Source organism: Moschus berezovskii, chromosome 6 (assembly GCF_049115385.1).
Source record: "Moschus berezovskii isolate FMDL1 chromosome 6, NW_MosBer_1.0, whole genome shotgun sequence".
Taxonomy (NCBI): domain Eukaryota; kingdom Metazoa; phylum Chordata; class Mammalia; order Artiodactyla; family Moschidae; genus Moschus; species Moschus berezovskii.
The window spans coordinates 75,927,458-75,955,090 of record NC_142465.1 but is presented as its reverse complement, the minus strand read 5'-3'; the positions used below and the strand labels follow the sequence as shown (position 1 = coordinate 75,955,090).

The 27,633-nt window shown below is 42.4% G+C and overlaps 2 protein-coding genes across 4 annotated transcripts in view; one reads left to right on the top strand and one right to left on the bottom strand.

The window, feature by feature from the left end:
• SYN3 (synapsin III) overlaps positions 1-4,158 on the top strand; it is a 446,058-nt gene extending 441,900 nt beyond the window's left edge. Inside the window, exon 13 of the mRNA XM_055394942.2 lies at positions 66-4,158. Within this exon, the coding sequence (XP_055250917.1) occupies positions 66-198 (133 nt within the window). The 3' untranslated portion in view covers positions 199-4,158. The remainder of the gene's footprint in view (positions 1-65) is intronic.
• A 2,688-nt stretch (positions 4,159-6,846) lies between these two features.
• Positions 6,847-27,336, bottom strand: FBXO7 (F-box protein 7). Of its 3 annotated transcripts, none has more exons than XM_055394943.2 (9): positions 27,011-27,336; positions 22,831-23,125; positions 19,107-19,334; positions 15,615-15,756; positions 14,482-14,565; positions 12,556-12,651; positions 10,652-10,828; positions 10,289-10,326; positions 6,847-8,773 (listed from the first exon to the last, which is right to left on the bottom strand). In XM_055394943.2, the coding sequence occupies exons 1-9, from the start codon at positions 27,130-27,132 to the stop codon at positions 8,384-8,386; spliced, it is 1,572 nt and encodes a 523-aa protein (XP_055250918.1). In that variant the 5' UTR covers positions 27,133-27,336; the 3' UTR covers positions 6,847-8,383. The 3 variants fall into 3 exon arrangements, with proteins under 3 accessions (XP_055250918.1, XP_055250919.1, XP_055250920.1); XM_055394944.2 differs by lacking the exon at positions 27,011-27,336 and adding an exon at positions 26,768-26,923 and having other exon boundaries at positions 22,831-22,973; XM_055394945.2 differs by lacking the exons at positions 22,831-23,125; positions 27,011-27,336 and adding an exon at positions 20,934-21,099.
• Positions 27,337-27,633: the final 297 nt, after the last annotated feature.

Here is a 27,633-nt window from a genome sequence, read left to right as displayed (position 1 = left end):
CCAGGGCTCATTTCCTGGGGAATCCAGCCATGTCACCCCCAACGTCCTTTTCCTTTCTGTTTCAGCAAATCCCAGTCCCTGACTAACAGCCTCGGCACGTCTGACACCTCCCAGCGCGGGGCCCCCAGTGAGGACGAGGCCAGGGCCGAGACCATCCGCAGCCTGAGGAAGTCTTTCGCCAGCCTGTTCTCTGACTAACCGTGGTCAGGCCTCTCCTGCCCCACCCTCCATCTCAGCCTTGGTTCCTGCTGGGAACAGAACGGAGGGCCTGAGAATATCCTTCCCAAATGCCTTTCATCCAGGAACTGAGTTCATGTGTTCCCATTTCCCTTTGCCGTGGCGTTCCAGCATCGTCCAGCCAAGCGGTGGGCGCTTGAGAGCCTCCAGATTCCTCAAAATGGGCCTTAAAGATGGGTGTCACATCCACCTTCCTGCCCAGACGCTTGCTCCCCTGCCTCAGATAGCCAAGTGAGACGTCAGTGTGACTAGTTCGACATTGCTTGTGTTTTGCTTGCCTTTGGGAAGGGCCCCCTCTGAGCCTGGCCCCCATTCCCGTCAAATGCAGATGCTGAAGTCAGACCTCAGCAATGTGGGAGACAATAACCTTTTGACAGTGCTCTGCAAACAAAAGGAGAACAGTCCAGCCAAGGGAACTTAGCACCTACCCATGTCAGTTCCATTCAAGCTCAAGAGACAGGCCTGCAGACCAGGCAGGCCCAGACCCCATCACACCCGCCACCGGTGGATCTTGAGGACCACAGAATGAATGCAGACCATGTGACACGCGGAGCCTTTCAGAACACAACAGAAGCAGGGGGACGCTTTGCAAGGTCACTCGCACCCCGCATGCCATCCTAAATTGGACAGCCAAGAGCGGACCCCAGGTTCTTTTAGGAATCACTACTAGTTCCCAGAGGGAGAAGAGGTCCTCGGCTAGTCAAGGCCCCTCCACCCGTTCTGTGTTACACCACCGTTCAGTCTCTCTGAATTCCCACCGGGAATGCTGTCTCTCCCTCAGGGACACACAAGGAACCAGAGACAATGAGCAGACAGATGACACAGGATCAGAAAGTGCGATGACAGTAACTTCTAGCTCAGTGCTTCAGACTGAGCAGCAAGGCATTGGGAGGTTACTCAGTTACAAAAGGGTTCACTGGTCAAATGTGCTTTAGGAGATACTGTTTGGGGTTTGTTTTCTGAGCTCAATAGTACCTATATCAAAGGCTCTTGGAATTCCTGTAGTAAAGAAATTAGCTTTAACTTTGTTTAAGCCACACTTATTTGACTAAAAAAGTTAACTGCAGAGCTGGAAAATGTAGCCCTGACTCTCTTCCCAATGCTCTTTCTCTTGCATCAGACTCCTCTGGGGAGGGGTGGGGGCGTATCCTGACCACCAAGCACCTGGTGCTAGAAACATTGTTGGTGCCAGAACCAGCCTCCTGGTTCTAGAAAGCACTGAGGGTATTAGAACATAGCCACACTGTCCCCTTACATCCCACTTAGCAACTTGAGGGGCTTCCCTGATAGCTCAGTTGGTAAAGAATCCACCTGCAATGCGGGAGACCTGGGTTCAATCCCTGGGTTGGGAAGATCCCCTGGAGAAGGGAAAGGCCACCCACTCCAGTATTCTGGCCTGGAGAATTCCATGGACTGTAGTCCATGGGGTTGCAAAGAGCTGGACACCGCTGAGCGACTTTCACTTTCACTTGCAACTTGAGACACGTCTTCCCCTTACTGCTCACAGGGAAGGGAGAGAGGGAGGTGAAAATGAAAGCGTCCTTGGCCTGGAGCTGCAATCTGAATAAAAGAATGCAGAGAACGTCGGGCAGGTGTAACACCACAGAGCCATGTGTTTTAGGAGCTTAAGAAGACAGGAGATACACAAGGCAGTCATCACTCTCCCACTCTGGAAATAAGACCAGAAGAAGAAATCAAACTATCTCACCCAATTCTCACTTAGCAATAAAACACAGCCCAAAATATACAATGAAGTGGTGACAGGCTAGACAAGGTTCCTCAAAGCATAGGACATGGCCATGGGCATAAGTCACTTCATTTCAGGCCATGGGCATAAGTCACTTCATTTAAGGCCAGAGGGGTCAGAACTTCTGCTCATCAGGCCTTGAACCTGTGTCTCTGTCAACCTCCCTAAGTGTTTGGAATGCCCCTTGAAGTCAGACCTGCCCTGAGCTGTGTGGGAACTCTGCTGCTTGAATGGTGCTGGGGTGGAAGCTTCACACCCAGGGTGGCCCCGTAAATGGTGGTGACATGGTTTTTACATTGTCCCACTTTTCTGTATTCTGTCCCCTCTCCCTGAAAACATCGGACCATTCAAACTCCAGGTATTCCAGTACAGTGGCACATTCATTTCTCAGGCTACTACCTTGTTTTTACAGCCATGCACGGACAACTCCAGGACATGAGACAAAGGTTATAACCAACACATCGAAACAAATTCTCCCATTGGTCTGTGTGTGAATGCAGAGACCATGTATGGTCCTTTGTGACAGTTAGTCTCCAAAATGGACTGGTTTCTCATATAAACTAGCACATGTTCCCTCCAAACGTTTTACCTTTAATAATTGTGATATTTTTAAATGAGAAAAAACAAAACGAAAGGGGCAGAAAAGTCACCTGGAGAGATTCTGAAAGGTCATATTTGTTTGTTTTTGCTTGGTTTCACAACTCTGATCCAAAGAAAAGCTAGCATTTCCTGTCCACACTGACCTAGTGAGGCCAAACCAGGACAAAGATCCATTTGGTTTGTGCTGACATGTAGCACAGTGAATAGTTTAAAATGCAGCCCCACTGGACACCTCCACCAGCTGCAGAAAATACCTTCTTCCAGACCTTCCTCCTAACAGCCTGATTAAAGGGCACTGTCACTTAACTGTCACATCAGCTTTCGAGGGATACTGGAATCTACGTGTCCTCTCTCTTCCATTCATCCTCTGTCCCCTTCATCACGCCCCCTCTGTCCCCTGGTTCAGTCCCTGCTGATGGGGCAGTTAGTTCTACCTTTCCAGAATTTCAGGTGATTCCAGAATTTTCAGGCCTTCACGCCCATGGTAACAAACACAGTAGTAAATCCCATGAGCCTGAACATCAGTGACCTTCTGGAAGTTCTCATCTGAATTTGCAATGAAAGGCGCTTGAGGGGAAAGCACGCTGGTGCCGGCAGCTCGTGAACAAGCTGCGTGGGCACAGCGCAGCATCTGCCATCGGCACACAGTCGGCAGGACGTGTGTTAGATTGGCCCTTCTAGAAAACTGAAATCAACAAAATGCAAACAAAGTGTTAAAAGTAAAGAAAAAGTTTGTTTTCTCTGAGAGTATCAATGTGAGGAAGTCACTTGCCCAGGAAAAGAATTAAACCAATAAAGAGATTAATGAGATAAGAAGCTGAAGAAAACCTGTGGTCCATGGGAACAAGCAGAAGCAGGGGCTGTGGTGAGCGGGGACCCCACAGGTGAATTGACCGCAGGGCCACCGCAGCTGGGAGCAGAAGGGACGCGGTGCCACTGTCAGCTTCAGTCAGGAGGCGTGGGGAGCAGACCAGGACAATACCAAAGCTTGTCCAACTTTTCCAGACCCAGGACCCAGGGGTCCCTCCAGATCACCCCATACACAGCAGAGCCCAACTCTGGCCATCCCACCTCTCCCAGCTCTGTGCTTCACGTTCAGCTTCGTAGAACAGGTTGGTGGCTCATTTGCTTTTGTGTGTTCAGAACGGCTGAAAAGATGCAGGTTAGGGTACAGTGTGAGCATGTGAAGTCAGCCTCGCAGATACAAGCTGTAACTCAATTATGCTGGAGGATTAAATAGCTCTGAGAGCACTTGCATATGTGTGGTTTTCTTTATCCAAGCGAGCACGGGGACTGGTTACTAATTATCCCCACTAAGTGTCAAAAGTTGTCCTGGACTCCAGGGCAGTCACAGATTAAATCCTGTTTCAGTCTACTATGTAGACTTTGATAGAAGGTGGCACTTTGGGTTTGCTTGCAGACAAACTGGAAGGTTGCGTGATAAGCAAGTCAAGCCAGCTCATTAACCAAACACAATGCATAAAGGGCACAGAGGCTCCCTTGTGTTTCCACAAATGAAACATGCAGCCTCAAGAGAAGAGACTCGTAGATTCTGTTCAGAACCCTCTCAACTGGCAGGCCAGAAGGAAAAGAAGAAAAAATTTTTGAAATTTTAGTGTGTCATAAAACCAATCTAAACATTCCTTCTACAGTTGTATGAGAGAAGAAAGAGAAAATTCTTTAAAGTCCTAAGTATCTTTCATTATTTCTATTCTGATTGGTTCTGCTGCTAAGTTGCTTCAGTCGTGTCCTACTCTGTGCGACCCCATAGATGGCAGCCCACCAGGCTCCTCTGTCCCTAGGATTCTCCAGGCAGGAACACTGGAGTGGGTTGCCATTTCCTTCTCCAATGCATGAAAGTGAAAAGTGAAAGTGAAGTCGCTCAGTTGTGTCTGACTCTTTGTGACCCCATGGACTGTAGCCTACCAGGCTCCTCCATCCGTGGGATTTTCCAGGCAAGAGTACTGGAATGGGTTACCATTTCCTACTCCACTGATTGGTCCTACTACTTGTAATTTCAATTCCCAACCTAGCATATTTAAGTATCTGCTCTCTCTGGTCTTTTGTTGAGTCTAGACCAGAAGCAAATTAACATCTCCTTCCCTCTTAATTAATATTTCACCTGGTTTGCTCTGGGATAGCAGAAACTTCCAGTGCTATAACCTGTTCTAGAATCCCAAAGAGGGTCATTTAATTAAGATGAAACCTTGTCATGTGACCTAACTAATACTTCCATGTTTTATCCACTCCACATTTTCTGCAGTCAACTGGAGGCTGTCCAAAGGAGTGTTAACCCTGCCTGGCTCCTCCCGGGGCTCTGTAATTTGGCAGGGTAGGAGAAAGACAAACCTTGGTTCAGGGTCCCAAGTATAGAGAGCAAAGGGGAGTGTCAGAATCACAGAGATATTAAGCTAAACAGCGATCTCAGGAATTGGAGAGGCAAGCTAGAGTGAGAGAAGACAAAATTCAATTTTTTGTACCTAGGGAATCACAAAGTTTACATTGTTGAGAGGCTACCTGCCATGATTTGATTCCATCCATGCCAAACCAGAGCTTTCTTTTAATAAATGGGGGGGCAGAGGTGGTGGTTGGCAAGCTTCTGTTAATAAAAATAACTAAAGGGGAAAATGAGGGGCCAGAGAAAGTCCTTAAGGCTACAAGCCCGCAATGTGGAGCTGCATCTACCACGGCGCTCATCCATCACAACACATCACAGTGATGTCAGAAAGTCATGCAGCAAACAGGCTACAGCCACACCATGACTTCATTCCCATCATTCACCAGCAACACATACAGCTTAACAGTCTCAGTCTAATGAGAGGAATGTGGATTTTATAAGCTTCTAACTATGAGCTAGTTAAGAGGAAAAGCTCTGATGGTGGTTTTAAGAACCCAGAATAAACTATTGACAGGACTGCAAATTTAGCTGTGTGACACACCGCTGGTATCCTTAACTGAGAGGGAGCTGTCCCATGGGCTACTAACTCTGAGATAAGGTTGGGAAGTAGCATCTGTTTCCTTGGGACACCAGCATCGCTCACGAACCTCTCTGGGACCACTCAAAAAGGACCGCATTTTGGAAACTCCTGTTTTATAGTACATGGTGCTTCCGGTTATCACTACGTCCTTCCATCCCCACTACACACACACACACCCCACACACAGCGCATCCTAACATTATAGGGCCACAAAGAGGTGTGCTGGAGAACCAGTTTTGGACTCTGATATCAAAGTTTCAGGGTGACTCTTTCAACCTAGACCCAATTAAAGCCATATGGCCTCTGATGGACACTTTGTTAAAAGCTAATCTACAGCTCAGATATTACAAAATACCACAGGAAAAAGAAAATGTCAACAGCCCTAATCCTTTACCTGTACATTAAGCTACTAAAGGTGACATGGCCTCTGGAAAATAATATTATTGGCTGAACTTTCTTCACTGTGATGGGAAAAAAAAGACAATGCACATGTGTAGCCAAAAAAAAAAAATTCACATGTATGTAGGACTCTAACATTCTTGCAGCACACAGCATTCCAAGCCATTTCCTTATATGCAAAACCGATTTTTTAAAAAGCAGGAAGACGTTGGCAATATTCCTATTTTCTGCAGATACTGTTTTATTCCTGTTTTGTGATTCAGACTTTAATCTGTCCCTGAAGCATGTTTCTATAGTTGTATGCTATTTGTGTTTGAACTTTTTCTTGTTGTAGGCAAAATAAAACTTGAATTTTGTGTATTTTAAGTCTTAAAAGCAAAATATTCTACAAATGATGAGGCTTTCTTTGCAGAACAAGTACCTGAGCAGCACTCAAAGCACTGTACTTTGTTGTTAGAAGATGTCGTCTACTTACAGGTTAGGCTCCAAGTGTTCAAAACACAAGGAAAAAGAACCCAAGCTCCACTCCAGAAGCCAGAAACAGGAGTCCCTAACAACCCAATGGTGGCCAAAAGCACCGTTTTGGAGCCCAGAAGTTTCAGCACAGAGCCTGAGCAGCAGCTGCAGAGAGAGGGGGAGGGGGACTGAGCTGGCGGGGGTCCATTCACCTCACATCCAGTTCAACCAAACTGGCTCTGCTTGTGTTCATTCCACAAATCAGGCTTTTGCAAATGATCTCACGTGAAGAAAGGGTGCCACTACAAAATAAAAATAATCCCCTGCAGCAATCTGATGACAATAAATAGCTTCTCTGATCATTTTCAAATATCCAAGTAATATTGTAATATTACATATCTTTCTGTAATAAAAGTCAAGACTGCCATGTAATTTACACTTAATATTTTATTCTGGTGTGGAACATTATCAATGTATAACCTGCATTCTAGACAGTAACTGAGAGAGGGGAATGTCAGGAACCATATTCCCAAGGCCAACCCTGTCGAGCAAGTAACCTGTGAGTCATACCACTGCTGGAGCTTTAACAATTAGGTTGGTGCAAAAGTAATTACAGTTTTGCATTGTTAAACACTGCTGTTTGATATTGGAACATTCTTAAATAAATGTGGTTATGTTGTACATCATTTTAATGTGCATTTCTCACTTTATGTTTTTTGCTAATGACTTGCTTATATTTTAGATTAGGGAAATGATGTTAGACGAAAAGCTAATTTGAGTGATTTTCTTATTCAAGATGGGTAGAAAATGGGTCATCAGGCAGCAAGAGCAACTTGCAACATCAACAACACATTTGGCCTAGGAACTGCTAACACAGTGCAGTGGTGGTTCAGCAAGTTTTGCAAAGGAGAGGAGAGCCTGAAGAGGAAGAGCACAGTGGCCAGCCATGGGAAGTAGACAATGACCAATTGAGATGGTCATCGAAGCTCATCCTCTTACAACTACAGGAGAAGTTGCTGAAGAACTCAACGTCAACCATTCTGTGGTCATTCAGCATTTGAAGCAAACTGGAAAGGTGAAAAGGCTCCCTAAGTGCATGCCTCATGAGCTGACCAAAATCAAAAACATTGTCATTCTGAAGTGTCATCTTCTCTTATTGTAGCAACAACAAACCATTTATTGATCAGATTGTGATGTGATGAATAGTGGGTTTTATACAATAACTGGTGACAACTAGCTCAGTAGTTGGACTGAGAAGAAGCTCTAAAACACTTCTCAAAGCCAAACTTGCACCAAAACAACGATCATGGTCACTGTCAGGTGGTCTGCTGCCCTTTTGATCCACCACCAAATTTCTGAATCCTGACGAAACCATTACATCTTAGATGTATGCTCAGCAAGCCGATAAGATGCAATGAAAACAGCAACGCCTGCAGTTGGTACTGGTCAACAGCATGGGCCCAATTCTCTATGACAACACCTGACCACATGTAGCACAACCAACACTTCAAAAGTTGAAGGAACTGGGTTATGAAGTTTTGCCTCATCTGCCACATTCACCTGACCTCTTGCCAACCACCACTTCTTCAAGCATCTGAACAACCTTCTGCAGGGGAAATGCTTCCACAACCAGCAGGAGGCAGAAAAGGGTTTCCAAGAGTTCATCAAATCCCAAAGCATGGATCTTTATGCTACAGGACTTCTCATTTGCAAAAATCTGTTGGTTGTAATGGTCCAATTTTGATTAATGAAGATGTGTTTAAGCCGAGTTATAATGATTCAAAATTCATGGTCCGAAACCGCAATTATGTTTGCACCAACCTTAATAAGTCTATAAAAGGTTTCTGTGAATCCATGTCCCACCATCATAATCAGAAAACAACAGAGGTAGCACCCCAGCAAAATGACATCTGCAGTTTTAAAGAAACAAAACCTAAACAAGCTCCAGAGTGAGGTAACAAATCAGTCACATGAATGGTAGCCGGCTGTCAGCTGGCCAACCCCTGCTGGGTCTTAGGGGAAATCTGTCATTGGGGCCACCTCGCCCTGGCAAGATGGGGTTAGGACCTGGAAGTGGGCCCATTGGGTCAAAACGTGGTCTGAGTGGAGGGAACTGGCTGGGTGTCTCCCCAGGCCCAGGGATGAGTGAATTGATTGGGTCCCCAACATAGGGAAGGGTTAGTCTTTGATCATATTCACCACCAATAATTCCTGGAGGGAGCAGAGAACTGGGAGGGAAAGGTCTGGGGTGCAAGGGGTTGGGGTAGAATGGAATGGGGTGGGGTGATGATGGCAGGAACATAACATGCCGCCCTCTCTGGGCTTCTTTCCTTTGTTTGTACCTCTTCTTGTACAGCTGCAGACAGATAAGAACAAGACATAATGAGTGTGTTGGACACTTTCCCAGAGTTCCAGTTGGCTTTCACTGTACAGCTGTATATATACTTTTCTTTTCCCACGGTACGGAGGCAGACAAAGAAGCTAGTGCACTGAAGGGAACTTTTACCAGTTTCTACCTGCATGAATAAGGCAGTAGCTGTGAACACAGTGCCAAAGGAACTCCAGTCTTTAACCACACTGCAAACCAGCAACTGTGCCAATCTGGAGTAACAACACATCCAGAGAAGGGATAAGTGAGTGACATGGACTCTCGAGACTGTAATCTAGCACTCTCAAGCTGATATGAATGTCACATCAGCCTTTTCTGAAAATGGAAAATTTAAATATTTGTTGAAAATATCACGCCATAGAATATAAAGGTTACAGTACTGCCAGGGAAGGGCGGGGGCGGTCAGTACTTAAGTTCACTTTCTCACCTAAATTATGTACCTAATAGACCTCAATTTAAATAACAAAATAGATGACTATTTCAGAGGGTGGAACATATTCCTATCCGCAAATAAAACAATATAACTTATTTTTTTCATAACTCATTATTCTAACTAGCCGAACAGCTGAAGACTACTCCAGCACAAAAACAATTCAGTTTTGTTTTGTTTTTACTACAAATAGGGAGCCTATATTAAGTAAAGGTGAAAACAAGCATCATGCGAAGATTTTTATCCTGTGTAATTACAAGATACTAAGGAAAACAGTGGAAACAGTGGCTGACTTTTTCTGGGCTCCAAATTCACTGCCGATGCTAACTGCAGCCATGAAATTAAAAAACTCTTACTCCTTGGAAGGAAAGTTATGACCAACCTAGACAGCATATTAAAAAGCAGTCATTACTTTGTCAAAAAAGGTCCGTCTAGTCAAGGCTATGGTTTTCCCAGTGGTCATGTATGGATGTGAGAGTTGGACTATAAAGAAAGCTGAGCACCAAGGAATTGATGCTTTTGAACTGTGGTGTTGGAGAGGATTCTTGAGAGTCCCTCAGACTGCAAGGAGATCCAACCAGTCATCCTAAAGGAGATCAGTCCTGGGTGTTCACTGGAAGGACTGATGTTGAAGCTGAAACTCCAATACTTTGGCCACCTGATGCGAAGAGCTGACTCATTTGAAAAGACCCTGATACTGGGAAAGATTGAGGACAGGAGTAGAAGGGGATGGCAGAGGATGAGATGGTCAGATGGCATCACCGACTCAATGGACATGGGTTTGGGTGGACTCCAGGAGCTGGTGATGGACAGGGAGGTCTGGCGTGCTGCGGTTCATGGGGTCGTGAAGAGTCGGATATGACTAAACAACTGAACTGAACTGAAGGACAAAGTCTAAGGTACACGTTGGAAACATTTTCATTTACTACGAATTAGCAATAGACTCAAAACAGATTGTATTATAATAAAAGTGGAAAATACGCCCTTAACATATTAATTCACTAGTTATTTCCATGCTACAGACATCAGCCTTGGTATTTACAAATACCTACTTCTTTCCAATCTGTGTCTCGACCTCTGATACTACCATCTACGAAGAAAAAAGAAAACATAAGGATTTTAAAACATTTCATTCATCCAGCATTAAACCTGTTTTACCTCAATTTTCTATACTAAAAGAATCTACTTGGTCTAAAGGACTGTTTGTACTTGCAGGGAACACAAACGTGAATGGTGAGAGCTTTGGCAGCACAGGCAGAGGTACACGAGGCTTAGAATCTCTTTATAACATGGCTAGGCTATGACTATTTCCTACTCTTTTAAAAAAAGCCCATAACTTAAAACTTCTGGCCAGCTGAGTAATTAAGACCTCAGTCACAACACTTTTCTTGTCAGCATGCCATCATGGAAATCACCTCGAAAATCCCGCAGATACAAACACCTCCACAGAAGTTGATCATTTGAAGTAATACAGAGATCACGACAAACTGCAGACAGAGACAGGACAGAACGGACATCCAGAAGTCGGAAGATCCGCAGTTTCAGCTCCAGTGGGAGGACTACCAACCCAAATACATCTGGTAGGTTCAGGGCTAAAAGGAAAAAGAGAATAGATCTCACTGAGTAAAGAACATCCAGTTTTCCTCACATCAACTGAAGTGGCCAACTTTGTAGAGAGATGATAAACAGATGGTACTCTCCAGTTATCCAGGCATAAGTCATCTGTAACAAGCTTTGATCCCCCGGTTGACTGTATGACTGCTGCTGACTCTAAGCCCCTCATTCTCTTGTTTTACTAGTGAGACAGATTACTTTGTAATACAGATCAAATGAATAACTACAATTTTTAAATCCTAGTCAATGGCCTCCTTTGTTTCAAGATATATTCAGTACAACAAAAAATTCTCTACTCAACTACAGAAAATGGATAATTCATTGGCTTTTACAATTGGTTCCCAATGCTGCCACTTACTGTGTGTCTTTGGACAAGTTATTTAAGCTCCAACTCAATTGCTCATCTGTGAAAAGGGTTAATACTACCTCCTTCACTGAGAATTAAATGTATAAATACATAGAGTGCTCAGAATAGTATCTGGCAAGCAATAAGCACTTGAGTGTTAGATTACTATTATTTGATATCTAGCAGGCTGAATAACATATTCCAAAGTCAAGTGACAATTATTTTTTGATTATTAGCTACCTTGCATATAGGGATACTATTCTCCACTAGCAAAGATAACCAAAATCCAATACAAGGTTTTAAAATTCACATTATTCTTTTCCCTCACCATCAACCAAAGAAGAAAACTATGGTTTTAACAGCCTTGGCACCATGCCACTTGAGACCTAAAATACTATTTTTATACATACAGACAGCAGATAAAAGTCACATATCTATCTCTAAAAACCTGCAATTATTTATCAGCCAAAGACTGGTAGATTCTGACTCCACCATATCATTTCCTACCCTACCCTATACTTCCCCATCCCACTATCACCAGGTGTGGCCATTTTCACTTGTTTTGTCCACTGCAATGAGAATACAAGCAGCATACTATTTCCGATGAAGCTCTAAGAACCAACACATGGTCACTGGTCCTCTTTCCCCTGTGCTACAGAAGAGCAAGTCCTAGATAAGGACCTCTCACCACTTTTTCAGCTAAACCTAACCCACACACAACACGTACCTGAGTGAGAAATAAATGTTCAATTTAAGTCACTAAGATTTTAAAATATTTTTTTACTACTGATAAAACTCAGAAAGCTTATTAATACAAGGATTTTGAGTGAATTATAAACCTTGCTGAGTTACAGTTTCATCACCTATAAAATGAGAATAAAATCCACTTCAAAGTTGTTAGCATTAAGTAAGAATGTATGTCAAATATCCAAAGTACTTAGGCACAGAGACCCAATAAAAAGCTTTTTAAAACGTAGACCTAATTGACGGGCTATAGATTATTTATATATGTATTTATTGAACACCAATTACGGGCCAGACCCTGTGCTAGGCCATGAGAATACAAAAGTGAGCAAGACATATTTCCCTGCTTTCAGGGTAATTCATAACCTTAGGTGAAAAGAAATCATGTGAAAAATTATGATACAGTGGAAAAAGGGCTATAATAAAGATATGTATAAAATGCAGTGAAGATACAAAGAGGACGTGAATAGCAATTAAGGAATTAGCATTTAAGCTTAAAAGAGCAGAATTTCACTAGGAGCAGAAAACAGGGAGGAGTCACATGTCATCCTTAAACATATGTGAACTTCCGATTCTTTCCAGCCCTTCAGCCTGTGATGATTTATCATTTCTCACCTTGCCGGGTAAAAGCCAGAAGAGGATACACCAGCTGGTCTTTGAAGAGGCGAGAGAGTTTCTGAAGATCTTTGTATATCATGGCTACATTTTCCCCTAGAATATTTTTTAAATGAAAAGTCAAAACACAATAGCAAATGGAAAAACTTGAAATGGTGTCCTCTACTTCTGCCAAACGAAATCAAAGTGGAAAGTAAGTTTTCACAAATAATTCCTACGTAAAGAGAAATGAACTAAGGAGGAAAATGGCAACCCAATCCAGTATTCTTGCCTGAAAAATGCCATGGACAAAGGAGCCTGGTGGGCTACAGTTCAAAGGGTCACAAAGAGTCGGACACAACTGAAGTGACTTAACACTCATTCACATAAACTTGTAATCTAACGGTATTACCTTTCTTGCTCCTTTTTCACTTCTTTATTCCTTACTTAACATAAATCAAATAAGCGACATTCCTATAAACACTGTTCTTAAAAAATAGGCTCAGGAGTCAAATCTACTCCAATCTTAAATTCTACTATTTATTAACTCTGTGTCCTTGAAGTAATTTAACCTCCTCTAGACCTGTTTCCTGATCTAGAAAATGGGCATAAAAACCTCTACTGCTGTAATGTAGAGTATTTCTACTCCCACAGTAAGGACCTCCATAGTACAGAAATGAATATACAGTGTTGTAGCCAAGGAATCTCAAGTTTTTCTGGTCTTAATAGTAAGACCATCTGTACGGATTCATTAGTCTAATTCATGCATTCTCAAAAGAAACAATACTGCCTCCAACCAAGCAAAAATCCTAGATATTACATTGGTTTGTGACCCTCAAAAGGGCTATAGTATACAAACAAATATATATCTATGAAATTAAAATTTCATCAGGGAGAATGATTTGGGAGTTGGGGTGGGGGGTTGTGTACAAAATCTCCTTAGGGGATTGAAAATGAAAAAATGGTTGAGAAACACTGGCCTGGTATGACATTAATTGTTCACAGACCATTAAAAATACATATTCTGAGGTCTACCTTTCCTATCAACTTCAGTTCATATAAGTTAGTCTCTCAGAGTCTGATCTCCCCTGGGAACTGACAAAAATAAGTCTCAAGGCCTTCAAAGCAAAGACCTAGATCCAGGTAGCTTACCCTAAAAGACACTGCTGTAAATGCCATCTCCCTGCTATAATATATCACACCAGTCCCCACCCCCACCCCCGATTTTAAAACCCACCTGATTTTACTATGCAGACAAAATGAAAAACACATCCATAAAGGCACATGTCCAGCAAAAAACAAGTACTCCAAAAGATGTTAATTCCCTTCCCACCTCATCTCTTCTCTTTCAACTGCCTACCTGTCTGTTACACTTTGGGTTTAACTTAAAAAAGAAAAACTATCTTCTTTGCATCTATTAGTATTACAGAATACAAACAAAATCACACCTAGAATGAACACTTTTGAAGTTCCACTCTGTATAAAATAGTAACCAAATTTATGTAAGTTTAAGCAAATTTTGAGTACAGTTTTTCTTTTAATGATCTTCCATAATGAAGTTGTATGGTTTCCACAAAACACAGTTCCTCTCCATACTGGTTAAATGCAATGCTAGAAAAATCCAAAGATTTAATTCAAAAATTATGAAGCATTAATCCTATGTAATGCATTATATAACAGCATGATTCCATACTGATTCTAAATATAATTTGGTGGTATACTTATATATTTATATGGCATAATGGCAGTATAACTATAATTTAGCATCCAAGACCCTAAGAGAAACAGGAAAGAAACTGAAACTCTTTAACATTGTCCTGAATTTGCTTTAGGCTCATCCAGCAATTTTAAGTCTTTGAACATTATCTTTCTGTTGTTTTTTTTCTTTTTCTTTTTGCGTGAACCTCTTAAACCTTTATCCCAAAAGCTAAATCATGGTTACAATACCTGATTCCACTTTGCAAATAAAAGATTCTGGCATCAGCTGCAGTCTTTTCACACTTCTAACCTCATTGTTGATTTTTAGGGTAGCTGAAATAGCAAAAGATGATGAAAAAGTTTTGTCATTTCATCAACTGCTTCACTTTTTCATATGGACTTACATTCATTCCCTTGCCCCCAACATACAGACACATTATACAAACTGCTCTCTGCTTATTTCCTTCCCTCACAGCAAAGTCCAAAGTGCAAACCTACAATCACATTAAGTAAAGCACCATTTTTAAAAACTACAGTAGACACCTTCATATGAAACCCAGTAAGTACTACCAACAGCAGTTTATTAATAATTGAAAGATATGCAACAAGAATAATACTTAAATACAATACAATCATTATTTGTAACGAGGTCACTAAAAACTCCATTTATTTTTTATTTAACCCTTGGCAATGAGTCTTCCCTTGTTTATTAAAAGAATCCTGCTAGCTTTCACAGTATCATCTCTCTCTAGACCCAGAGGACCAATATTCTTGACATCACCAGAAGGTTCATTTTTTAATCCTATACACAAAGGCACACTTCATTTCATTCTATGAAAGAACCAGTGATGTGCTCGGGCACATGTGCACTGAGCAGGATGTCTTGGGTAAAGGAAAGATTTAAGGACACACTGCTCCTTTTCAAAGAACTAGGCCTGGAATGCTTCTGGAATGGCTGTCTGCCACTAAGTCCACAAGCAGCTGATTTGTCAAGAATTAGTAAAGGAACAAAATGTCAGAAACTAAAACATTTAGCAGCTATTCTCTATATTAAGTATCTTAAGACTAGTAAATAAAGGTTAATATATTGTTGGAAGTGTTTCTGAGCTGTTTTTATAAGAAACTGAAGCAAAAATTACAACCTCACATTCATTATTTGATAGCTATGACCTTGCAAGTTAGGCTGTGACGGAGCAGCATGATTAGCCCTGTATCCTGTAACCTTTTGGCCCCTGTGTGATCAGTGGTCTGGGGATCAAACACATTTGAGAAAGATCCCTAGCTGTATTGTGACAGCCAATCACTGAAGTGGCTATAAAGCATTTGGAGAGAAACATGTAAAGATCCATAAACTAACAAGCATGACTCCTCCAGCTAGTTACCATTTATGACGATGAGGTTTCCCAAAGGCACACAAGTGAGCGCAGCAGAGCCACCCTCGCAGAGAGGGTGCGTGTACTGCAGCTTATACACGCCCCCCAACCTCCAGTTCTCCGGCATGGACACAGCTTTGGCTTCAGTCCCCTGGGCAATGACATGAAATAGAGGGAAACAGATAATGAAGGACAGTGCGCTACTCTCAAAAAGATGAAAAAGCACAAGAGCCCCTTAACCTGTCTGCAAATAAGCATTCCATACAGTCCCTTTAATAAAGTTTATCAAATCATTAATAAAAATGATAGAAAAAAAGTGTTACATTATCCACCATCAAAAGTTTGGTCCAAATAGATAAATTATCACTTCAAAATTTCACTTCTCTGCCTAGCAGAGCCATACCATTATTCAAGAGCCCAGCTCAAATGCCACTTCTTTTGTGAAGCCTGTTTCAAAACAAATCGTTGCTATCATTCCTACCCTCTCACCCGCTAACATTCTGTTCATATTTCCATTGCAATGCTTCTATTATTTACCATAATACATAATTTGCTTTTTACTTGTTTCTCTCTTCCCACTTACAGACTCCTTGAGGATCAAGATTGTCCCAGTATCTACATATTCTAACTCCTGACTCAGCACATGGCATGGTCCCCGTGTTCGCTGATCACTGAATTGCTCTACATTCTTGTTACTCATAACATGGCCCACAGATCAGCAGCATTGTTACTATGTGGAGAATGCTCACTACTATCTCAGGCTCCACCCTAGACTTATTCAATAAGAATCAGCATTTAATAAGATCCCTTAGGTATTCTTATGCACATTAAAGTTTGAAAAACTTCTAAATGTTCTCTTTTGTGAATCTCTGGCATGGCATCCTCTATATATATACGTTTCTTCTACAAGTTAGCCAATACAACGTACCAGTCTGTTCCTTGTCTTTCTCCTCCACTTGGACAGTAAGCAACCTGAGAGCAGAGACAAAGCACTGCACCTGACACCGGCAGATACTTGTTGAATAGGTAAGGATGAATGAATAGAAACAACAACAATGTAAGAACAATGTCCCTTTTCCTAACTGAACCATATTAAGGTTAGTGGCAATTCACAGAACCACTAACATTAAAAAAATAACCTGGTGAGCCATCTATCTAGTCATACACGATCCACATGCCCTGACCACATTTTATACATATTATCATATATGATCTTTTGGGTTTTTTTTAAACCATCAGTTCAAGTTCAGTTCAGTCGCTCAGTCGTGTCTGACTCTTTGTGACCCCATGAATCACAGCATGCCAGGCCTCCCTGTCCATCACCAACTGCCGAAGTTCACTCAAACTCATGTCCATCAAGTCGGTGATGCCATCCAGCCATATAATTCTCTGTCGTCCCCGTCTCCCTCCTACCCCCAATCCCTCCTAGCATCAGAGTCTTTTTCAGTGAGTCAATTCATCGCATGAGGTGGCCAAAGTATTGCAGTTTCAGCTTTAGCATCAGTCCTTCCAATGAACACCCAGGATTGATCTCCTCTAGAATGGACTGGTTGGATCTCCTTGCAGTCCAAGGGACTCTCAAGAGTCTTCTCCAGCATCACAGTTCAAAAGCATCAATTCTTTGGCGATCAGCTTTCTTCACAGTCCAACTCTCACATCCATTCATGACCACTGGAAAAACCATAACCTTGACTAGGTGGACCTTGGTTGGCAAAGTAATATCTCTGCTTTTTAGTATACTATCTACGTTGGTCATAACTTTCCTTCCAAGGAGTAAGTGTCTTTTAATTTCCTGGCTGCAATCAGCATTTTCAGTGATTTTGGAGCCAAGAAAAATAAAGTCTGACACTTTTTCCACTGTTTCCCCATCTATTCCCATGAAGTGATGGGACCAGATGCCATGATCTTCGTTTTCTGAATGCTGAGCTTCAAGCCAACCTTTTCACTCTCCTCTTTCACTTTCATCAAGAGGCTCTTTAGTTCCTCTTCACTTTCTGCCATAAGGACAGTGTCATCTGCATATCTGAGGTTATTGATATTTCTCCCGGCAATCTTGATTCCAGCTTGTGCTTCTTCCAGCCCAGCGTTCCTCGTGATGTACTCTGCATATAAATTAAATAAGCAGGGTGACAATATACAACCTTGACGTACTCCTTCTCCTATTTGGAACCAGTCTGTTGTTCCATGTTCAGTTCTAACTGTTGCTTCCTGACCTGCATACAGGTTTCTCAAGAGGCAGGTCAGGTGGTCTGGTATTCCCATCTCTTTCAGTATTTTCCACAGTTTATTGTGATCCACACAGTCAAAGGCTTTGGCATAGTCAATGAAGCAGAAATAGATGTTTTTCTGGAACTCTCTTGCTTTCTCCATGATCCAGCGGATGTTGGCAATTTGATCTCTGGTGCCTCTGCCTTTTCTAAAACCTGCTTGAACATATGGAAGTTCACGGTTCACATATTGCTGAAGCCTGGCTTGGAGAATTTTGAGCATGACTTTACTAGCGTGTGAGATGAGTACAACTGTGTGGTAGTTTGAGCATTCTTTGGCATTCCCTCTCTTTGGGATTGGAATGAAGACTGACCTTTTCCAGTCCTGTGGCCACTGCTGAGTTTTCCAAATTTGCTGGCATATTGAGTGCAGCACTTTCACAGCATCATCTTTCAGGATTTGAAATAGCTCAACTGTAATTCCATCACCTCCACTAGGCTTTGTTCGTAGTGATGCTCTCTAAGGCCCACTTGACTTCACATTCCAAGATGTCTGGCTCCAGGTGAGTGATCACACCATCGTGATTATCTTCATCCTGAAGACCTTTTTTGTACAGTTCTTCTGTGTATTCTTGCCACCTCTTCTTAATATCTTCTGCTTCTGTTAGGTCCATACCATTTCTGTCCTTTATCGAGCCCATCTTTGCATGAAATGTTCCCTTGATATCTCTAATTTTCCTGAAAAGATCTCTTGTTTTTCCTATTCTGTTGTTTTCCTCTATTTCTTTGCATTGATCGCTGAGGAAGGCTTTCTTATCTCTCCTTGCTTTTCTTTGGAACTCTGCATTCAGATGCTTATATCTTTCCTTTTCTCCTTTGATTTTCGCCTCTCTTCTTTTCACAGCTATTTGTAAGGCCTCCTCAGACAGCCATTTTGCTTTTTTGCATTTCTTTTCCATGGGGATGGTCTTGGTCCCTGTCTCCTGTACAATGTCATGAACCTCCGTCCAGAGTTCATCAGGCACTCTATCTATCAGATCTAGTCCCTTAAATCTATTTCTTACTTCCACTGTATAATCATAGATGTCATCAATTCTGTAATACTAACTAAATGCTGACAAGGAAATAAAGGAGGAAAAAAGGAAAGAGGGAAGGGAACATTTACCGACTGCCTACTGGTATGCTCAGCATTGTCTTTGACAGTTTACATTAATACCCAGACACATTTAAGAAAGAAATCTAGAACACGACCCCTTTTCTAACAGGAAACTTTTGTTCTCGGCCGTAATCTCACCTGAGGTATGTAACCCGACTCCAACATGAGAAGATGTATGGATACTATCAGGGCATCGCAGGGGTTCGAACAGTCAGCTGACTGATACAGGATCTCCAATGAATGTGGCACTTGCCCTTCCACTGATTCGCAGCAGAGCATTGGCTCTGTGGGATAGAAACCTGCGCCCTCCTCCACATCCACAACATCTGGAACTGACTCAGCTTCAAAATGCTGACCAGGCCCTGACTGAAAAGGATAACAAAAACAATGAATTCATTAAACAGACTTTCATTTTTTTCACAGTATATTTTGTATCCTAAGTGAACTGAGATTAGAGCTGAGAGCTAAACACATTACTGAGCTCAGAAATGGTACACATTTTCTGTGAGGGCTCCTAAACCATGAATAAGCCTGCAATCTGCTCCACCCTCCTGAGTATCTTGTGTGCATGCTCAGTCAGTCGTGTCCAACTCTTTGTGACCTCAGGGACTGTAGCCCACCAGGTTCCTCTGTCCATGGGATTTTCTTTTGATCTCCATTAATTTTGGAGGGAAAGTTATGACCAACCTAGACAGCATATTAAAAAGCAGAGACATTACTTTGCCAACAAAGGTCTGTCTAGTCAAGGCTATGGTTTTTCCAGTAGTCATATGGATGTGAGAGTTGGACTATAAAGAAAGCTGAGTGCCGAAGAATTGATGCTTTTGAACTGTGGTGTTGGAGAAGACTCTTGAGTGTCCCTTGGACTGCAAGGAGATCCAACCAGTCCATCCTGAAGGAGTTCAGTCCTGGGTGTTCACTGGAAGGACTGATGTTGAAGCTGAAACTCCAATATTTTGGCCACCTGATGCGAAGAGCTGACTCATTGGAAGAGACCCTGATGCTGGGAAAGATTGAGGGCAGGAGGAGAAGGGGACAACAGAGGATGAGATGGTTGGATGGCATCACTGACTCAATGGACATGAGTTTGGGTAGGCTCCGGGAGTTGGTAATAGACAGGGAGGCCTGGTGTGCTGCAGTTCACAGGGTCATAAAGAGTCGGACACAACTGAGCGACTGAACTGAACTGAATTTTGGCTGATATACCAAAAACCTGAAAATCATCCTAGACTTCCCCTTCAACCTTATAAGCCCCACCTCAACATAAGTAGTCATCCAAGTTCCACTGAATCTATCTCCTAAATCTCTCTAAAATCCTCCCCTTTCTACCCCAGTGGTACTTCAGACTCATTTACCTCCTAACCTCCAGCAACAGCCTCCCCAGGTATCCCTGGACTCCACTTTCTTGTCTCCCAAGACACTCCACCCACTGCTGCCAGAGTTTTCTGACAACCGAGAATCCAGTTATGTCCTATGTCCCAGCTTAAACTTGCCAGTACTTCCCCTATGCAGACAGCACCACTGGGCCTATATTGTGCCTTGGAACAGGACCCTAAATATTCTTAGGAAAAAAGAGGTCCACAATCAAATGAGTATAGAAAATGCTACATGTCACAGCCACCTAACCTCACCCTCCATATCCACAAAATACATTCCGGCATTATAAAGCTCTGGTAAATCCAGGAATAATAGAAAGCATGCCCAACATCTAACCAAGAAACACTATCCTCCTTCCTCAGCATTCAGCATCCCCATAACACTTACTTTTAATCTCATGAGACAAGTTTTCCATAGAGGACATGCTGAGAAATGCAGGTCTACAAAATAAATCCAAACTCCTAAACCCCTTAGCGTACAAGGCCCTTCATCACCTGACCCCTGACTCTGTATCAAGTTCACGTTCTGCAGTCCCTCCCTCTCCATTCTGGTATTCCCCTTCAAGTTTACAACAGATTATCTTTCTACCTTGCAAAGGCCTTGATTATTGCACTTCACCACACTGTACTGCACTTTTCTGATTTCAAGTCTATATCCTTCCATGACAACAAGCTTAGAAAGGAATAGGCATGTCATCCACTTTTGTAGCACAAGAACAGTACTTGGCACACGGTAGCTACAATAAATGCTTGCTGAACAAATGATGGATACCTTACAATTTCATGTTTTTCAGTGTTTTCTACAAAACAAAAATAGGCAAGATAGATGAGGAGCCTTTTAATACATGCTATAATTTTGCTTCAGATTAAATAATATAAGGTTACCAGCTAATAAAAATTTGAAATGATCTAAGATCTCCAGACTCATAGTCCAGAGCTTTTTGACATAATACACTGCTTCAGTAAGACTGAGTTACCTACATTAATTTTACTCAGAAAGACTACTTCCTAGGTATGTGCTCAACTCAACGCAAAGCACATGTTTCTTCTTTTTAAGTTTATTTCCATTAGAAAAGGAGCAGAAGAAAGTAAAGTTACATTTTATGAGTAAAATGGTGGAAAAATGTAAGGGAGCAAAAGGCTGTTCTTTCAAAATCCTTGAGGATCTGAGCCCTGATGGCTTGTAGAGAAGATCCACGTTCACCTGTTAAAACCCAAGGGACAATGACAATCCACACTACCTAAAAATTAGGCTCCTAAAAGGCTCCTTCCTTTAAAGGAGAAAATACTCATTAAAACCACTTACCTGACAAAATGATGAATTACAGGCATACCTGGAAATGTTGCAGGCTGGGTTCCAGACCATTGCAAGAAAGCAAATATTGCAATAAAGTAGGTCACAAAACTTTTTTGGTTCCCCAGTGCATATAAGAGCTATGTTTACACTATATGGCACTTATCAAGTATGCAGTAGTATTATGTCTAAACAATGTAGACACCCTTAATTAAAAAACACTTTATTGCTAAAAAATGCTAACCATCATGTGAGTCTTCAGTGAGTCATAACCTTTTTGCAATAGTAACATCAAATATCACAGATCACAAATCATAAAAAAAAAGTCAAAATATTTTTTAAATGACAAAAATATAATTATAAAGATATAAAAATAAAATGACAAAAATGTTTAAACTATTGTGAGAATTACCAAATGTGACACAGAGATAGAAGCGAGCAAATGCTGTTGGAAAAATGACACCAACAGATTGCCTGACACAGTTTCCACAGACCTTCAGTTTGTAAAAGACACTGTCTGCAAAGCACAACAAGACTGAGGTATGTCTGTAGACGCTTTTGCTACTTATGCCTAACTTTTGGCCATTTATTACTTACTGACAGATGTGTGAGAGAGAATATATGTGAGAAGAATGTTTTTAAAGGTTACCCTAGGCTAATAATGACATGGGAGGAAGATATCAAAACCCTCTGGTGAGCTTATCAGACTTCACGCCCACTCCATGAGAACCACAGGCACTCTCTGAGCCATCCTGATATAAATACTTATCATATTCTTCATGCATGTGCAAACAAGAAAAAACGTTTAGCACCACCTCTCTAAACAGATCATCTGTCACATGTCATTGACAAGTGACTGTAACGCAATTTAGAGCTAATATTAGCATCTGATACCATACTCTCCCTGTTTCTCTTTAAAGATTCAATCAGTACTAGATGAATTCCCAAATACAATGAAATAAGGAATGTGTAAATCAACCATGCTTAATAAATAAAATAATTAACATTTTTAAAAAATTTCTGTAAGAATATAATCTTGGTACCCAAGAAACTTAAAAAAAAAAAAAAATTTCTGTAAGAATATAATCTTCAGTCTACTGATGGTAATCATCCTGACTGGTACAGAATTCAGTTGAGCTATTCAGTATGATTTATCAACCTCTCTGTTTCTTGTTTTGATATCAATACCCACCATACTGTCATCATTCCAGACTTCAGAGTGGGCTGCCTGTCCTTGGAGTGAGTCACGCAGTTGTGCATCCTGTGTGCTGGACTGACTGGAGCTGGCGGCCAAAGAGGGTTGGTCATTATTCTGGAGTGAGGAATGCTCTGAAACTGTGGATGAAGGTAAGTTAGGTGCTGCAATGGCATCTTCAATAATCAAACATATCAAGTCCCCAGAAACAATCCCATATGAAGCCAAGGTCTCTTCATCTCCAGTGAGGGCATCCTTGTTGTTCAATGTAATTGCAAACCGGGTATCGGAACTGCCAAAAAAGATGAATAAGGACAGTAAGAGCTACCTATTGCCATCAGCCCCGGTATTATACATTTGAGACATATACAGAGTACACCGTATGACCGCAGCAACACTAATGAAAACAAAACAAAACAGAGATAAAAAGAAAGCCAAAGTCTAGGAAAACTATCAAAATTATTTGTTCTCACTAAATGCCTACGTTACAGATTCAAGCCTGAGGGATAGGATCAATAATTCTCTATCATTAATCCATGTTTTTCATCAATTCTAAGATACATACTTTTTTATACTTTGTCACCTTTGGAAAAGGGATGCGTCTTAAAACTGATAACATATCACAGCTTAATGGACAGCATTTTTTCATTTAGTGTGACTTTGCATCTGAGGGCTGATGGCAACTGAGAGTCAATGAAATATATTATTTTCAAAATACAAATTATATCACATCATTCCTCTGCTGAGAACCCTCCAATGGCTTCTATTTGACCTTGGAATTGGCCTTAACATGGCCTCCAAAGCCCATCATCTAACCTACCCCACTCATCCTCTCACTCACTGTTCTCCATCTATATGAGCTTTCCACTCCTTCCTCTAAAACAGATCTACCCAACCTCCATCACTCTATTCCATTCTTGTGCTTTACTTTTACTGTAACATCACTAATTGAAACTATCATTTATTTGCTTATCATCTCTCTTCCACACCCATACTACTAGAATTTAAGTTGTATGAGACTGAGGACTTAGTCTATCTAGTTGAAATTGTCATCTCCAGCACTTGGCAAATAAAAAGTATTTATGGAACAGATGTAACCAACAAACATGACATGAAAAGATCAAGATGAGGCTGAAAGCAGGGCTAACTATCCAATATCCTTCCACGATAGCTAGCTTATGAAGGTTCCCAAACACTAGACCCATGTCCTAATGAATAATCACAAAAAAGCTAGATGAGTGCACACAGATGACTGAGTATAAATTCTTCCCTCTTAACTCAGTAAGAGGTTCATCTTCTCACTGAGGTCTTACTTAAACTCTTTTACGTGGAAAAAGTGAACTCGCTCAGTCATGTCCGACTCTTTGCGACCACATGGACTGTAGCCTACCAGGGTCCTCTGACCATGGGATTTTCCAGGTAAGAATACTGGAGTGGTTTGCCATTTCCTTCTTTCTCCAGGGGATCTTCCCAACCCAGGGATCAAACCCAGGTCTCCCATATTGCAGGCAGACGCTTTACCGTCTGAGCCACCAGGGAAGTCCCTATTATGTGGAAGACTACACAAATCCAAAAACCCAGTCCTAAGCAAGCTAAGAGTTCTAGCTCTAGGATGGCATTTCCTGATGAAGTTAATTTTTAAAGTAATGAACTCCCATCCTTTCTGCATCACAGATTATCTGATCTTCAGAGAATAATCATTTCATTACACACTGGTGAGGAATAATTAACAAACCATTGTAGAACATTTTATAGACTTTTATACTCAGCAATGCTAACTTCATTAACTTTTTGAGAGGTTAACAAAGGATGAAGTCCTTTGAAAACTGTGTTCTGTTTATTCATTTTTACAATGCTTCATTTTCAAAAAAGTGCTCCCAGTAATTCATTTATGTTTTTATTTCACGTGTAAATACATACTTTCTTACCAATTAAAGTGTCTTTGGTACAGAAATTACTGAAGCTTTAGAAACAACTCCTGCTTATGAAAAAATAAGTAGCTATGCCTTTGCTTTCAAATGTTTTGATAAATGTTGAAATCAGCCAACTGCCCAGAAAAAAGATAAACACCTCAAATGAATTGTATTTATGGATGATTTGTCACAGCATAAGGTTGGTTTTTTAAAATGATTAGCACAATGTTCGTTCAAACATTGATTTGTAAAAAAGGTAAAGAATTGTCTACTTAATAAAATGTCGGCCTCCCCTCCCCTTTAGTAAAAGACCTACTTCTAAAGTAACATATAGTTTTCCAGGAGAATGGTTAAAAAACAATCCTGTTTTCTGACACTGTGGGGGCGGAAATTAACTTCATCAGGAAATGCCATCCTAGAAACTCCAGGCCTCTGAGAATTATTTTATGGCAATCTCAGATCCACTTGCTCAGCAAGGACACTTTAAAAGTAATAAGGTTTTATGGACACATTTTCAAACCGCCATTTATTATAAAATGAACATACTGCCAGAAGAATGAATTCACTTTCACAAGCTGAAGCTTACACTCCTTCCCGTTAACCAGCCTCAACTATAAAAACAAACTTGATAGAGAAACTAACTTGGGCTCTTGAGTAAACAAAGCTAGTCATATTGGGTTTCACATTCTTTCCAGATTGTCCCACCTAATTAAAAAGTAATATGTATACATATACACAAGCTATTTTTAAGAGAAGTTAATTTTGATAATTTCTGGTGGGGTAATGATACCAGCCGGAGAAGGCAATAGCAAGCCACTCCAGTACTATTGCCTAGAAAATGGAGGAGCCTGGTTGGCTGTAGTCCTTTGGGTCGCTAAGGGTCAAACACGACTGAGCGACTTCACTTTCACTTTTCACTTTCACACATTGGAGAAGGAAATGGCAACCCACTCCAGTGTTCTTGCCTGGAGAATCCCAGGGACGGGGGAGCCTGGTGGGCTTCCGTCTATGGGGTCGCACAGAGTCGGACACGACTGAAGTGACTTAGCAGCAATGATACCAGCATGCAAAACACTTAGGCTTAACATCTAAAAAAAACAATAGTGTCAATTACTGTAACACTTAAAAGGAATTTTGTCAGTATCTCGTTTTCTGTATTTATGTTTTTAATTTGGAGGGGAAAAAGGCTTACTTTGAATGTAATGTCCTAAACTGAAAAATGAAAGGGTGAGAAGTTCATAATAAAACCTCATTTTACTGAATTTCCTAAAAATAAAATGTAAGTTTATAAAAGTCTTACGAAAGGAGTCAATTAACAGGTTTTCTTTTGAAGAATTCACCTAAAAAGCCCCAGTGAACACCTTTTGTATTTTTTCCCAACACACTCAAAATTCCAAATTCGCTAGCTCAGTATTTGAAGAGGACCACCCTCACTTTTGTCCCTCTACTCTACTCCCAGGTTATGGTCTCCAGGATATCCAGGATAGCCTCATCTGCAACCCCATAAATAAGAGAATTTGATCCATTATTTCTCTCAACGTCACTGTCCCCAAACTGCAAGCTCTCCAGGGTCATCATAATGGTTTACCATAGTTTGCATTAAAAAAAAAAGCAACATCTTGCCCAGGAAAATAATATTATTTGAAACAGACCGACATGCTGCACTTTGCAAAACTTTCCAGCGGGGAAGTCAAAGTGCCCACAGCGGCGCCTGGCAGGTAAACACTTAACGGAATTTTAAGCGGACTGAAGGCTGGTAGTCTGAAAGCAGCGGTACAGGTTACAGGTGGCCTCGTATCTCCATACGAGATACGAAGCAGGTTTTTAACTCCTAACACTTTACAAACTTTTTCATTGAAATATTCCGACAGATGGAGATGGTGAATTTAAATCCCTGGGGGCCTGAAGAGGTTTAACCTAAGCCAAACCCGTAATTTCCCAGCTCAGATCTCACAAGACTCGTTTGCATCTTAGCCTCTCCCTGGGTTCGCCTTACTGCAAACACGGAAGCGAAGGCTCACCCTGGATGAGCTCGGAGCCCTCGGGACGCCGGGCCATGACCTCCGGGAGCCGGGACCCCGCGCGCTGCAGCCCTGGTTCCCGCTCCCCGCCCGGCCCGCGCGCGTCACAGTCCCGGGGTGCGGGCGCCGCCAGGCCCGCTAGCCGCCCCGCCTCACGTGACCGCCGGCGCTACCCGCGCCGCTGGGCGCCCGTCCCCGCCCCGCCGCGTCCCCACCCCCACCCCGCCTCTCCGCGGCGCCTACCTGTACCCCAAGGTGGGCAGCAGGGCCTGGCTCAGGTGCGCGCGCAGCTGCCCCAGAGTCGGCTCCGCTTCTGGCAGCTCCAGCGGCCAGGTCCGCTTCTGAAGCCGGACCCGCAGCTTCATGGCGGGCGCGGGACGACTCAGCGGCCCGGACCCCCGAGGCGGCGACGGTAACTACGGAGCGGTCGGGGAGCTCCCGCTTACAGCGGCCACTACCGTAGCTATGGAGATACTAAGGTGTAACCAACCGAAGACCCCGCCGAGCTGGTCTCTGGAACAGGAGCTCTCCGCCCCTTCTCTTGAGGGCGCCCCCTGGAGCCCACCGGCGAGCAGACCGCTGGCTGCCAACACGGGTCCAGGCCGCTCGGGAACTCACGATCGATGACTCGGCGCGCAACGGCGCCACCTGAGAGCGCGCGGTGAGTTCTGCGCAGGCGTGGAGGCTGCCGCGGAGCGCCAGGATCGCGGCACTGGTGCAGCGGTGTCACTTGTCTCCGCCTTTCCTAGAGAACGTTAACGCTGAAAGGGATGCTACAGATCAAACTACTCGCCACTCCGCAAGGCCAGGTGCCCTGGTTCTTACTCCATTTTCTCCATGGCTCCAGCACCATTCGCACCCATCCG

Bases quoted from the DNA above. Each gene is read 5' to 3' on its own strand.
- FBXO7 (XM_055394943.2), bottom strand. From the start codon at position 27,132: ATGAAGCTGCGGGTCCGGCTTCAGAAGCGGACCTGGCCGCTGGAGCTG. The intron at 12,652-14,481 runs GTATTGTAACCA...AAAATATTCTAG, and splicing joins TATTTGCAAAGTGGAATCAG to GGGAAAATGTAGCCATGATA. The intron at 10,327-10,651 runs GTGATTTCCATG...TTTTCTTCGTAG, and splicing joins GTATCTGCGGGATTTTCGAG to ATGGTAGTATCAGAGGTCGA.